At 35.3% G+C, this 15,160-nt stretch overlaps 1 protein-coding gene across 1 annotated transcript in view; it reads left to right on the top strand.

Annotated features, from left to right (window-relative positions):
* Positions 1-15,160, top strand: part of LIFR (leukemia inhibitory factor receptor alpha) — a 43,099-nt gene that overhangs the window by 7,248 nt on the left and 20,691 nt on the right. Inside the window, exons 5-9 of the mRNA XM_008579736.1 lie at positions 2,253-2,416; positions 8,978-9,152; positions 10,207-10,461; positions 13,624-13,753; positions 14,457-14,626. Coding sequence (XP_008577958.1) covers positions 2,253-2,416; positions 8,978-9,152; positions 10,207-10,461; positions 13,624-13,753; positions 14,457-14,626 — 894 coding nt within the window. The remainder of the gene's footprint in view (positions 1-2,252; positions 2,417-8,977; positions 9,153-10,206; positions 10,462-13,623; positions 13,754-14,456; positions 14,627-15,160) is intronic.

Below are 15,160 nucleotides of genomic sequence, written 5' to 3'. Positions count from 1 at the left end.
GGGGCTGCCCCGAGCGCGGCGCCGGGAGGGGGCGGGAGCCGGTCTGTATGTGGGATCCGGCCCCGCGGGCGGGAGCGCTGCCGCGCTTCCCAAGCGGCGCACTATCCAGTGCGCCACTGGGCCGGCCCATGTTTTATAATTTTTAAGTTACTACATTGTGAATCATTTGAAAGAAAAACTATGTTCTTGGAAGCCTCCTGCTCTTTTCTGGTCACACTGGGACCTTGAACTTTTGCTCTCCTGGCACTAAATCAACTTCTTACTTCTCATTTGTCTGCATTTTTCCTTTTTTTACAAGTAGCTTCTCACTTCAAACTTCTCCTGTAAAGCATCCTCCACCGTCCTTATATAGAGGTCTAGCTCTTGACTTAGTTGTATGATTTAGACTTTAAATCCACAAGCTCTGTGTCCTGTAAAGCCCTAAACATTTTGCATAAATCCAGTGTAGAGCACTGTGTTCAGCATGCTTTAGGTAATCTATCTTTAAGAACTTATATTTATATTGGTTTGTGCTGCCATTTTTGTTACTTAGCATATTCAGCTATCTTACACCCCGTATACGCTCTTGCAGTTCTGTGCTTACCATGACTTTAGCTTCATAGGGAATAACTAACATAGAAATGAGGCAAGAAAGGGTGTGTGTCTGTATTAACTTACCTTCACTTTACTGCCATCTGAAGAAGAAACGTGCAAGAGAGTACGAGTCTCTTTGCCCCTCATCAGAAAGCCTACATTTCATAGAATGGAATATGCTCACACCTTGTTTTCCACTGATCTAATATTTTTAATAACTTACTCATTCCTTATGATAGGGAGACTTGATGATATTTGGGGATACATTAGCCTTCTGCTATCTTTTTTTTAGTGTACCAGTTTCTCCCTGTGAGATGCCCAACCCTTGAGCATAGCTTTTCTCTTTATAGTAGTTTCAGAGGCCACTATTCTCTCAGTCTTCCTTCTCAAATGTTGATGGTACACTCACCCATGTTAAGTGGTCTTTTCTCAGCCTTCCTCTGTGAACTCTGTCTTATTTGGCCCAGATGACAACCCATTTCTCTTTATTTCAGTGATCCTGGATTTTCTCTGGTTTCCTTCTGCTTCTATGCCATTCCCTCTCTGAATTCTTGTTGGCATTCTCTGGTTCCATGAAGGTGTGATCGTCCGTTGTCAGTCTCTGAATTAGCTTTGGTGTTTTATGTGTGCATCGCGTCCCTTCCTTCACCTTCAGTCAGCGGGTTCCCTGTGAGCCTGCATCTATGGCTCTGACTTGTCACCCTTCCCATGCAGCTGTCTGCAGAGCCCTCCACTCGATCTTCTTCCCCTGACACTTGTTCGTCCACAGCCAGTCCTCTGCATCTCTGCACAGTCTTTCCTGATGCTGCTTTCTGGGCTAGAAAATTGAGACAAGTGGTGGTTCATCTTTCTTGCTAGAGCTAATCCTTCATTTCTTTGATCCAGTTATTTCTTTGAAATGTCCATCAGATTTGTCCTTTCTTTTGCATGTATGGCATCATGATCCATGTCCTTATTACTCCAGCCAGGATTTCTCCAGTTAATCAGCTTATCTTGTATCTCTGTCCCCTGCAGACTGCGTTGCATGACACTGCTAAACTAACCTTTCTGATGTTACATCCTGCTACGTCTGCACAGTTACTCATTGGCTTCCTAACTCAATGCCTTCGTCATTGCAACAGTCTTGCTGCTATTTAATGATATCTGTAACCAGGTATTTAATGATACCTGTCACCACCTTGTAGCAGTTCTCAGGAGGGTAACTTTCCTTAGCATGAGGAGCTTTGACACCAGGAAATGAGCAAGAAGGCCGCAGAGAACAAGTAGAAAGCTTTACCAAAGCAAGCTTTCCATATTTTGTCATTTTCTTAGGTCCAACCTATAGCCATACAAAGGAAGCTCTTTGTCTTCTCTCTGATGTTGCCTGCTTGTAGGTCCCAGACCAGATGACACTAGAGTATTGAGAGAACCCAGTTGCTGTTTGTATTAGAAAATGTATTATGGCTTTCAAACAGCCAGCTGATAAATAATTTTCTCAAATTTTCCTTGTTAATCATTGTACTGCCTGTATAAATAAATGCATATATTCTCTTTTTTTAGTAAAAGAGTTTGCTTTTAATTCTTGATTATTTACTTTTGATCAGGAAGGAATAGAATTTAAAATTAGTTGATTAATGGAATGACGTGAAAAATCATTACTTATTTTACTAAGTTTTCTCTTTTGATTTCCTTTTTTTAAGCCTTAATTCCAGATACTCCAGAGGTCTTGAGTTTGTCTGCTGATTTCTCAACCTCTACATTATACCTAAAGTGGAATGACAAGGGTTCTGTTTTTCCACGTCATTCAAATGTCATCTGGGAAATCAAAATCCTACGTAAAGAGAGTATGGAGCTCGTAAAATTAGTAAGTCTGAAGAAAAATAGATTTTTTTTCTGTGACATTAAAGAAATTGAGTAATTTTTAAAAACATTTTGAAGGTGGTATTAGTGAACTTTTGGATTATTCAGGAAGTAGATATCTTACAGGGTTCAGTAAAATTTATATGCTGTGATTAAAAAATCACTTGTACATTATTAAAGTAATATGTAACCATTATAGAAAGTTTAGGAAATTAAGGGAGGAATAACCCATGATTCTACCACTTGAACCCAGAAAGCATTATCTTTGTGTATTCTTGTCTAGATTTTTGTATGCATGTTTTTACATAAAATGGAATGAAAGGGACATTTACTTTAGTCTGTTATTTTATCTTTGTCTAATACTATACATAAAAATAAATATTTAGAAACATACTTAGCCATGGTAATTGTTAAGAAATTTTATATACATCTGTAAGTTTGAATTTACCAGAATCTGAAATAATGTTCTTATATTTAGTACATGATTTTTTAAAAATCTTGTTTATGAATGGTTTCCTTATGATATACATTTAGTTTACTCTTAATCTAAAGGGTAATGACAAATAGGTATGAAAAGTTTGACAGCTCGTACATGTTCCCCTTCTTAGCCTTTTATTCTTTTCCTCCTCAGTAGATTTGGAATATGCTTAGTTACAGACAAGAATTAAAAGACCATCTCATGACTTTACAATTTATTTTCCTAAGTATATAGATAACATAGTAAAGATAATAAATAGGATTATTCTGTATTTTGTAGTTAGTCTTATTTTTTCTTTTACAGCCCATGTATTTCATTCCTAAAATAACAGTCATGATTGTAGTTAGCATGTCTCTAGTGCTTCTGCTTTTCCTGACACTGTTCTAAAAACTCTTTGTATGTTAATTCTTTTTATCCTTGCAACAGTTCCATGAGAGTATTATTGGTATCCCCATTTCACAGATGAAAACACAGAGGCACAAGAAGACATTAAGTGGTGGAGTCAGGATTCGAACCCAGGCACTTTGGTTTTAGAGTCTGTGCTCTTAACCACTACAGTTTATATTTTATAAAAGGATAGTTTTTCATAAAATGCCCTCCCTTCCTTTTCACCTATCCCAATTAAACCTACATTTCAAGACCCAGGTTAAGTCCTACCCTTTATTTTAAAGCCCATCCTAATTATTACAGCCTAGAATGCTCTGTCTTCTCTTGATTCTTGTGTGTCACTCTAATGTGCAGCTCTAGCTCTGATGTGTTGAAACTGTTACTTATTTAAAATCGTGTTGCTTAACTTTTCATTGTGGCCTCACATTTTGTCTTCTGGGCTACAACTTACTAACTTAGGGCGACTTCTCAAAACCTCGTTTTGCTCATTTGAAATGTGGTGATAATATGTACTTTAGGGTCCAAAAAGTAAGTGGTATGATATCTGTAAAGCTGCTGAGCAAATATTATTTATCATTACTACCTTTGAGGCTTTTAAAAATTTTTTTAAAGTAACTTAAGGAGGAATTAATTAGAGGATGCTAGAATAAGAGGACTACTCTTTGAAATGTGGGTGAAATCAGACATGAATGAAAGGAACTGTTATTCCAAAACCATATAACTTATTGCCCCATGATGCAAATTGGTAATGGCAAGATAGTGATTTCTTACTTATGGGAAAAATCTTTGTATGAGGAAATAATACCAAGAGGCAGGGAAAACAGGGAAAGAACAAAGTAATTTAAAACAGTGAAGTAAAAGAAGGAAAATGCCCCAGGTCCAAAGCACAGCATGACATTTTTATTTATAATATGTTATTAATATCAGTATTTAAATCAGAATTCCTTATAATTAGTCATTTTGTGACAGATTACAATTCTATCACTTTGTAATAGTTTAAAATCAAGAACAGCAGGCATTAGTGTTTCACCTCTAAGGCATCTGCCTACCTGCAGCCTCTGCAGACAGCTGTGGAAGCCGAGCACTGCACAGACCAGGGTGGGAGTGAAGCACCCCCCTCCTACCCAGCATACACTCCCATTGGTCTTTCCCTGGAAACAACCTACTGCAACTCTTCTAGCTGACTCTTTCATTATTTCCAAATAGCATGCTATGTTACTATTTCTTGTTTTTTTCCTTCAGTTTTGAGCGATGCTTTATCAAGTTCCCACAATAGAGAATTTAGTCGTCTCTCACCTGCCAGCTCCTGCTTGTGTGCTTCCTCCCCCAACCCCCAATTTCTTATCCCCTTCCAATGTGGTTGTATTATGATTGTTGATAGAACAGTACTCATTGTTTGTATTATGGTTATATAAACACTATTCACAACTTTTTTTTTGTTTTTACAACTTCTTGTATGAGGGGTCTTCAAAAAGTTCATGGAAAGATTTGTATGATCTTTTAATTCTGTTTTTTCATGAACTTTTTAAAATGCCCTCATACTGTCTTGTTTTTTTTTTAGTTTTATTTATCTGCTTTGTTAATTTAATCCTAAATTCTCTCCAGGTTGTGGAAATCTTGAAAATTTCAAGTATATGAGGTATTTTATCAGTAATATCTTGGTGAATTGAATTTTATCATTTTTATCTCTATGTGCATTGCGACAGGCTTCCCAACCTTTTCCACATAAGGGCTCACATGGATAATGTTTGTATAGTACAGAGTGTACGAAATACCTGAGGCTGCTTGTAGCCATGGGTGTCCCAGGGGCTCCAGCAGCCTTAGCCCTTACCAAGCAACCCTAGTTTTGAAGGGATTGATACCTAGGTATATCCAAAACCCATTCAAGACAGGCCTCAGTGTCTTTCAGCACATTCACTAGGAAGCTATGGTCCAAGGGGCCCCCGTCATCATCCAGGGTATCCCTTACTCCTTTTTCTTGTGATGCATCCTCTTCTAAATCGCCTGTCTTCCTCTCATTTCCTCTTTCTGGTAGAAACATATATTCTAGTAGCTATTTACTACTGTAGATACTCTCTGCAGTCTATAATAGCTATTGTGCAGAGATATAACTTATTTTTAAATTTAATTGTTGAAAAATAAAAAAGCCTGTCAATTACTAGTATTGAGAAGATGCAGAACAATTGGGACTTTCATTTATTTATTTATTTGTTTTGATGATACGTATTTATGGGGTGCAGAGTTTACTATCAGTATTTGTGTACAGTATGTGATGATCAAATCAATATTATTAGCTTGTTCATCATTACAAACCATAATTATTCCTTGTGTCCCTTACCCAGGTACTTCCTAACCCCCCTCCCTCTCCCCCTTTCCCACCTCTAGCAACTACAGGTCTGTTCTCTACTTCTGAAAGTTCAGCGTTTTATTGTGGTTGGTCCTTTCTTCCTCCCTCCCTTCCTCTATCCCTGCCACTTATGAGTAAGGAGATGGAGTATTTCTCTTTCTGTGCCTGGCTTATTTCACTTAACATAATTTTCTCCAAGCTCATCCATATTGCTGCAAATGGCAGAATTTCATTCTTTTTATGGCTGAGTAGTATTCCATTGTGTATATATACATTTTCTTTTTTCCTTTTTGTCTTTTTTCGTGTCCGGCAATGGATCGCAACCCTCAGTGTCGCGCCCGTACCGGACCGGGACCGGCAACGGGATCGCAACCCTCGGTGCTGCGCCCACACCTCGCTCAGCCAGTGAGCGGGAACCGGTCTGTATGTGGGATCCGAACCCTCGGCGGGAGCGCCACCATGCTCCCAAGCGGCGCACTGTAGCAGTGCGCCACCGGGCCGGCCCATATATATACATTTTCTTTATCCAGTTGTCCATCGATGGACATTTAGGTTGGTTCCATCTCAGGGCTACTGTAAATGGAGCTGCAGTGAACATGGGAGTGCAGGTATCCCATCGATATGATGATTTCCATTCCTTTGGATATATACCCAGAAGTGGGATTGCTGGATTGTATGGTAGTTCTATCTGTAGTTGTTTGAGAAACCTTCGTACTATTTTCCGTGATGGCTGTACTAATTTACTGTCCCACCAACAGTGTAAAAGAGTCCCCTTTTCTCCACATCCTCACCAGCATTTGTTATTCTCTGTCTTTTTGATTATAGCCAGTCTAACTCGGGTGAGATGATATCTCAGTGTGGTTTTGATTTGCATTTCCCTGATGACTAGTGATGTTGAGCATTTTTTCATGTACCAATAGGTACGTGAAAGAGACATACATTTGTGTGTCTTCCTTTGAAAAAATGTCTATTCAGCTCCTTTGCCCATTTTTTAATTGGATTGTTTGGTTTTCTATAGTAAAGTTGTTTGAGTTCCTTGTATACTCTGGATGTTAATCCCTTGTCAGATGTATAGTTGGTGAATATTTTCTCCCATTCCATAGGTTGTCTTTTTACTCTGTTGATTGTTTCCTTTGCTGTGCAGAAGCTTTTTGGTGTGATATAATCCCATTTGTCTGTTTTTTCTTTTGTTGCTTGTGCTTTGGGGGTCTTATTCATAAAGTCTTTGCCTGGTTCTACATCCTGAAGTGTTTCCCCTATGTTTTCTTCTAGGAGTTTTATAGTTTAAGGTTTTATACTTAAATCTTTAATACATTTTGAATTAATTCATACATTAATGGTGGGAGTGTAAAATGCTGCCAGGTGAATGCATTGAGACATGGCGTTTCTGAAAATGTCTGTATTCTGCCCTTATGCATGATTACTAGTTAACTGAGTATAGAATTATAGGTCGGAAAATTTTCCCAACAGTTTGAAGGTATTTCTCTGTTGTTTCTTATTGTGGATCTATCTTCATCTATTGTGCTGAACAGTCTAGAGACACCTGTCCTTCAGCTTGGAAACTTTTCTCATTTTATTTCTTCGATTTCCTCTTCTCTATTTTTTCCTTTTTTCTTAGAACTTCTGTTGTTCAGAAATTGTACCTTCTAGACTGGTCCTCTAATTGCCTTATCTTTCCTGTTTTCCACTTGTCTTTTGCTCTATTTTCTGAGAAGTTTTTCCTAAACTTGATCTTGTAGTCCTGATACTGAATTTCTATTTTTTATATTTTTAGATTTACAAGAGATCCTTTTTTTTTAAGTATTGCTGCTCTTTTTTCTTTTTCTTTTCTTTCTTTTTTTTTTTTAATGTATCCAGATCTTGTTTCACGGATGCAATATCTTTTCTTATCTCTAAGGATATCAGTAATTTAAAGTTTTTTTTCCTTCCTACACACTCTATTTCTTCAAGTTGTTTTTTCTTTTTCTTTTGATTTTTGACTTTCATATTAGAATTTTTTTATACTTTCTGGTCATCTTGATTGCTACTCATATTTAAGTGAAGGGTTCTTAAAAAAAAAATCTGATCGAAACTTTGGTTTGCCTGGATAGGACTTGTTGACTGGGGACTTCCCAATATAGGGCGATTAGGATGGGCTATTTAGTTGGCAGACTTCTAATGTTATTTTAGGTATTTTAACTTGACCCGTTCATATGCCTCAGAAAAGTTTGCTTACTCTTCTGCCGGGCGAGTGTGAATCTGGCTACCAGTATTCTAGGAACTGACTAGGGGAAGAAGGCATAGGGTAGCAATCCCCCTGGTTTTGGAATATATTCCTCATCCTCACCTCTTCCTGAGATCCCTCAATCTAGAGTTGTTCTGTTTTACTTTTCCAGAGCATAAATCTCCATTCTTTTGCTTAGGTGAACAAAGGTTGTCCTTGGATAGCACTGGGGGAGGGACCCGGGTGTCTAACATATCTTCACACAACTTTCAGGCAGTCTTCTTGCTTCGTACACACCTTCACCCTGCATTCCTCAGGGGAATCTGGTACAGGCACTCGCTGAGCCGTTCGGTGTTTCTGGGATAGAAATCAGGTGGTTTCTTGGCTTTCCCATTGGAGGCTTAAGATTCAGCTTTCTCAGATCTTCTAGTCAGGTACTGTCACCCATCTGTTTTCTACCTTCCAAAATCTCAGTGGTGTTGCTTCGTCTCCTGTTTTTGTTCTTGTGCATTTATGCCTTTTGAAAAAATCTATTTATTCTTGTTTTAGATGGATTTCAGGTGGTGTAGGAGAAAGAAATACATTTGTTTAATCCATTGTCTTTAAACTAGAAGTCCCAAGGTATCATCTAGAGATCCTCAATATTTGATTGAAATCTTGCCCATTTCTTCCAATTGAAATTAATATCTTATATTATTACAAGTTGTATGTTTAAAAATAAAATTAAAATATAGAACGCTTTTATAAAAAACAAATCTAGTCTAAAATAATTTATTTTGTTGAAATGCTTCTTTTCTCCTTGACTTCAACTCTTAGAGATACAAACCTATTATTTTTTCTCCATGAAAAATGGAGATCATTAGGCAGTGGTATATTTTTTTGTGCATAGTATTGAAGGTTTTGATGAATATCAGCATCTTGTATGTTAATGCAGTAGGGCTTAAAGTTGAAGTAAACATAAATGAATCATGATTATAGTTACTGTAACTTTCCTGTTATACTTTATAGAAAATTGATAAAGTTTTACAAAAGAACAGACCTTTAAATTAGCTGATGATTATATACAGTCTATTGTGGTTTTTTAATCCTAAAGGAAAGCAGAATACATCATTACTTGGAAATAGAATTTTGTATTTGTGTTCATTTTTAGAAGACCCACAACACAACTCTGAATGGTAAAGATACAGTTCATCACTGGAGCTGGGCCTCAGACCTGCCCTTGGAGTGTGCCACTCATTATGTGGGAATTAGATGCTACATTGATAGTCTTCATTTCTCTGGTCGCAAAGAGTGGAGTGACTGGAGCCCAGTGAAGAACATTTCTTGTAAGCTTATATTTAAAGAATTTTTCTTTCAAATAAATTAGATTAGTCTTACTCACGGGTAAGGTTCAGTTTAAGCTTTCACTTCTCTGAACCCCAGGTGGTTGCATGAGGGTCACCTGGAGAACTTCCAAACCTACCATTCCAGGACATTTTTATTTTAAGAATTCTGAGATAGGCTTCAGGAACCTGTTGTATTTTTAAAGAACTTCTTGAGTGATTGGATAAACATCCAGGTTTGAAAATCACTGTGGTAGGCATTGAATAACAATGAAAAATTATATGTAGGTGATAATGAAATCAAATCTATATTATGAAAAAAATGGTTCCAAATTACTGGTCCATAGATCAGACCCCTATAGGCTGTGCAGAGTTATTGCAGGGAACATGGGGATCTGCAGCATACCAAAAATCAACTGTTCTTTAGATAAAACTCATGTGCAGGTAGAATGTTGGCAGTGTGGGGGAGGGCCTGGAAAACTGTTGAAATGAAGTCCCAGAAAAGGCTGGGAATTATTGTAGATAGACAGTACTTTTGACAATATGGAGAAATGGGTCAGAGGAAGGAAGGACTGAATTAAAGAAAATTGCTTTTTAGGATGTGGGGTACTTGAACGTATATTTAGGCTGATGGAAAGTAAAAAATCTGCTCTAAATGTATAGAATAAAAAGAATGGAATTGTTTAATGAGTGATTTTTTTGGTGTGGATTTTTCCTCTGTGTATGTAAGCCCACTGAATTTGAACCTTTAGAATTTTTAGACATTAACCTGTGACATTAGATGTATAGATGTTGACCTGTTCCGCTCCCTCACAGTCACCCCTTCATAAATGAATAAAACCCCACACACTGTTTTATGTCTTGTGCATATCTTCCTACTTTCAAACCTGGGGACGTATTTTATCTTTGGGCCACCATTATTATAAAGCACCTGACAATATGTTTTGTATATACTGGGTTATTTTAAAAATAATATTATGAAAAAAAAGTCTTCTTATGGAGACTATTTCATGTAAAAGACTTCTAAAATATTTATAATTCCCTTTGTTCTTTCTAGGGACTCCTGATTCTCAGACTGAGGTTTTTCCTCAAGACAAAGTGATACTTGTAGGCTCAGATATAACATTTTGTTGCGTGAGTAAAGAAAAAGTGGTATCAGCACAGATTGGCCAAACGGATTGTCCCCTTATCCATCTTGACGGGGAAAATGTGGCCATCAGGATCCATAATATTTCTGTTTCTGCAAGTAGTGGAACAAATGTGGTTTTCTCAACACAGGACAGCATCTTAGGAACAGTTATTTTTGTAGGATGTAAGTATATAATTTTAAAGAGAGTTTCTATTAACCTGTTTTGGACCTCCTTGTTACCCTTTACTCTTTGGGAAGTGTTTTGTTTCTTTCTCATTTCTTTGTTCTTTAATATAAATGATATATAAAGGCACTAGAATTTTTGCTTATTTTAATATGCATCCTAAGCTTGTTTCCTACATACCTCTATCTGTATAACTTGTAGGTTTTGTAATAAGATTTGAAATATCCAGCTGCTCATGTTTATTTTACATTTTTAGTTAACAGCTTTGTTGAGTCAAGGATAATTAGTATTTCTTAATCCTACATTGTTTAGGAATTATTTTATGTAATTTAAGTTACCACCTAAAGGATACCTTTTTAAAGTACCTAAATTAAAGAAATTATAACGATTTTACACAAAGTCTTTCAACAGCATAATATGTCTTCTCCGACTTTTAAATAATATAGTTGAGGTGAACAGGATTCTTGGAGGACATGGCTGAGAAGAAAACTTGCACTGTGTTTTGTCTGTAATGTGTGCACTGTCATTCAGGGCATCTTTATTAATGATTATGACTACAGTCCAAAATTCCATGATATTTCCAAAAGTTGTGGTGGCAGATGTCCACAGGTAATTATGTTATGAGTTGAGAGTTTTTCTTCCTCCCTGCATTCTGAATTAAAAGCCTCTAGATTTGGTGTAAGGGTCTCATGAATAGAGTGTGTGAGATGGAGTCAGTGGATTTTATGATAATTCTTTTGATTGCTTAGTGATTTTTCTTTTGCTTTTTCATGATTCTCAGCTGTGGACTCACTCGATCAGCTTCTCTCAGTCTCTTTGTTACTACTACAGTAACTTGTGATGAATTACATTTAGATGTTGATATCCTCCCAAGGGAATAACCAAGATTAGGTGCACTTCTCAGCTTGATGCCTGTAACCTTACTCTCTTTTTGTCTTCTCAATAATGCGTTTTGGAATTCAAGTGAAAGTGAGGTTATGTTCAAATTTAAATTTTAGAAAATTATGTTTTTTTCTTAATGGAATTTTAGGAAATTACTTGCAACATGTTTCACAAATGATCCTGGAGTCTACTGAGAATCAGTGGCATAGCATACGTAGTAAAGTTGCTTCATAAGTCATACTAAAAAGGGAGCTGTCCACTTAGAAGTATGAAAGAAAAAATTAATACTTAAAAGATGAGAATATGCACTGTTGCCATTTCTACTATTTCAGACAATGTTCTAATCTTTTATCATAGTACTAGAACAAACCAATTTAATTCATAATTTAACCTTCATTTGTAAAATTTAGAGGTTGAAATTGTTGACTATTTCTCAACTCAGAGCAGCAGTAATATTTAAGGGAACTCTTTAGAAACTTACAAGAGCAGGTTATGGTGTGGGTTAGGGATCAAGATGCATTTATTTTCTTTCCCTTATGGATATCCTGTTAATTCACCATTTATTGAAAAGACTAAAAAGAATTTTAGAATCAGATTGCCAGTTTCCCCCTACATGTACACACACACACACACACAATTGAAATCTGATGGAATTTTGATTGGGATTACATTAAATCTATAGATCAATTTGGAGAATCACATTCTTAAAATATTTAGTCTCCCAAGCCAAGAACATGGTTTATCTTTTCATTTACTTAGGTCTTCTTTGACTTATCTTAGGGATAGGAGGTCTTATGTATTTTTTGGTGAACTTATTCCTAGGTGCTTGAAGTTTTCTGGTGCTATTAAAAATGGTTTTGTTTTTTAAACTGCATTTTCTATTTGTTCTTATATAAAAATACAGTTGCTTTATATCTAACTTTTACCTAGCTTCAGCTGATTCTTTTTTAAGTTAATATTTTTAAAAGAAAATCAGTACATTTCAAATACCGTCCTCATATTTTTTACTCTTCTGTCAGTCTCACCTCCCATTTCTTTCTAGTTTGCTCCTGTTATTTGGATTTTAAGTATTTCTACTTAATATATCTGCCAAATCCTAAAATCATCAGCATTTTAAATATATTACATATTTTTGGTATGTGATTTTAATAAAATGACAAAGTTTGGCCTTAGATGTAAAATAATTTTCAAAATAAATACATCAGTGTTAGTTTAATCATGTAGACACTCATTAATCCTCTTAATATTACCTAAAATATCACTGAAGAATGGTATTCTTATCTCTGCAGAAGGTATGTGAAATTTTCCAAGTTTTGGTTGATAAACTAAGGTCTGTTTTGAAAATTCAGTTGAAAAAAATATTTTACAGAATTTTTTAACATGTATATAATTTTGTTTTGTTTTTTAACTTACCTAAACTGACAGTTTGGATAAATATGACATTTGTAGATACCAGTTTTTATATATGTTTGGTTTAACATGATTGCAGAAATACCAATTTCTATAATAAGCAGTGTCAGACTGTAGCATTTTCATCTGTCATTTTAAAGGTCTCACAAAACAATGAACAACTGTTTTCTTTTTCTAGTCCTGCCCCTACAAAGCTAAAGAGAATAGTTTCAATAAAGAGAAGAAAAAACAACAGAAGAGCAGTAGTCAGTTTGAATATAGGGAGATGCAGAACTATGCCAAGAGTTACTTTGTAAATAATAGTCCTTATAATATATTTAAGAATTCTGAAACTTGTAATATGATTTATACTGACTTTTAAACTATTTGTTACTTCTTTTTAAATCACAATGTATAGATGATAGATGATAATTTTTTTGGTGGCTGGCCAGTACGGGGATCCAAACCCTTGACCTTGGTGTTATACGCACAGTGCTGTAACCAACTGAGCAAACTGGCCAACCCAATAGTACCTTTAACCTGTAAATTTTCTGACTTAACTTATTGGACACAGATTTTTTTCAAGAGATTTGGTAGACTCTGAAATAGTATTTAAGGAAAAAAAGTGACTATCTCTCAATCTGAATTTCCAAATGTGCTAAGAGTTACTTTTCAGTATATTTTAATTGATCACTTCTAATGTAATATGAACTCTGACAAAGCACGTTATAGAAAGAATGATAATTCCTGCATTGTTCAAAAGTAAAATGTAAACAGTAAATTCTTCATTTTTAAGGAAATTATGCAAAATGTTGGCATTCGTAAAACATTACATTTTCAGGGAACATATACATAATTGTAACTACATTTTTTTTTCTTCTTCCTATTAGATCCGCCTGATATTCCTCAAAAATTGAATTGTGAGACACGTGATTTAAAAGAGATTATATGTAGTTGGAATCCAGGAAGACCAACAGCATTGATGGGCCCACGTGGAACAAGTTACACTTTATTTGAAAGGTGATTATAACCAAGAAGGGATGTCAGATGGCAGGGAGTGCGTTGGAAGTACATGTGAAATGCGCTACATTATTTATATTATGAGTGAGCTATAAAACCGAATATGCTGTGTAAAATTGTATATACTATAAATACTGTAGTCTAACCATATGTAGATTCGATTTTATGTCTCTTTAAAAAAGTTTAGGAGGAAGAACCTCAAATATGAACAGAAACTGTGACTAGTGGGTTTATGGCTATTTTCTCCTGTTTTCTGTATCATGTGTATTTTCTTTTATATATATATATATTTCTGAATATGTCTTTAATTAGAAATATAAACTTTTTAATTTTTAAAATTTTTTATTGAAACAATCGATTATGCATATTTGTGGGGTACATAGTTAGCTATCAGTGTTTCTGTAGAATATGTGATGATCAAATCAGAATTATTAGCATATTCATCATTACAAAACATAATTATTCTTTATGTCCATTACCCAGTTCCTCCCTAACCCTCCTTAACCTTTTCTGCCTCTGTTAACCACAGTTCTGTTCTCTCCTTCTGAAAGTTCAGCATATTATTGTGGTTGTTTATTTATTTTTTAGTTACCACTTATGAGTGTAAACATAAAGATTCATTATGAGAAATTTGCCTATTTGTGTTTTTCCTCCAATATATCTCTCTTGCTGTTTTGAAAATTATTTTTCTTTTATTTCACAGTTTTTCAGGAAAATATGTTAGATCTAAAAGAGTTGAAGTGCCTACAAATGAAAGCTATCAGCTATTTTTTCAAATGCTTCCAAGTCAAGAAATATATAATTTTACTTTGAATGCTCGCAATCTTCTGGGTCAATCAGAATCAACAATTTTAGTTAACATAACTGAAAAAGGTAAGCTGCTATGTAAACTGGGGTCTTAAAAATAGCTTTAGAAGTGGTGAAATGCCTTGAGATTAATGAAAAGTGCTTCTGGGGATATCTTTTTACTGATTATTTTCTTTATAGTTACTTTATGTTAATTTTTAAAATTTTATTTTAGAAGGTTTAAAATGTATAATTTCGAGTTTTACCATTATGTTGAACTTAAATAAAAATTTGAATTGGTCATTTACATAGAAACTGTAAGTGACTTTGTCTAATAGTTTTTGATTTTCGAAACCGTTTTTGCCCAACTTTTATTTTAAAATAATTATAGACTCACTGGTAGTTGCTTAAAAAAAAAAAATTAGAGATTTGTGAACTCTTCCCTTGGCTTTCCCCAGTGATGACATCTTATGTAACTATGGTACAAAACCAGGAACTTGACACCAGTGCAATACTGTTAAGAAGACTACTGACTCTACTCAGTTTTTCACGTGCTTTTTTGTGTGTGTGTAGTTCTGTGCAGTTTATCTTATGTATAGATTCATGTAACCACCATCACAA

The sequence above is a fragment of the Galeopterus variegatus genome, unplaced genomic scaffold (genome assembly GCF_000696425.1).
Source record: "Galeopterus variegatus unplaced genomic scaffold, G_variegatus-3.0.2 Scaffold81, whole genome shotgun sequence".
Classification (NCBI taxonomy): Eukaryota; Metazoa; Chordata; class Mammalia; order Dermoptera; family Cynocephalidae; genus Galeopterus; species Galeopterus variegatus.
Note: the sequence above shows the minus strand (reverse complement) of the source record. Positions and strands in the feature narration are given on the sequence as shown.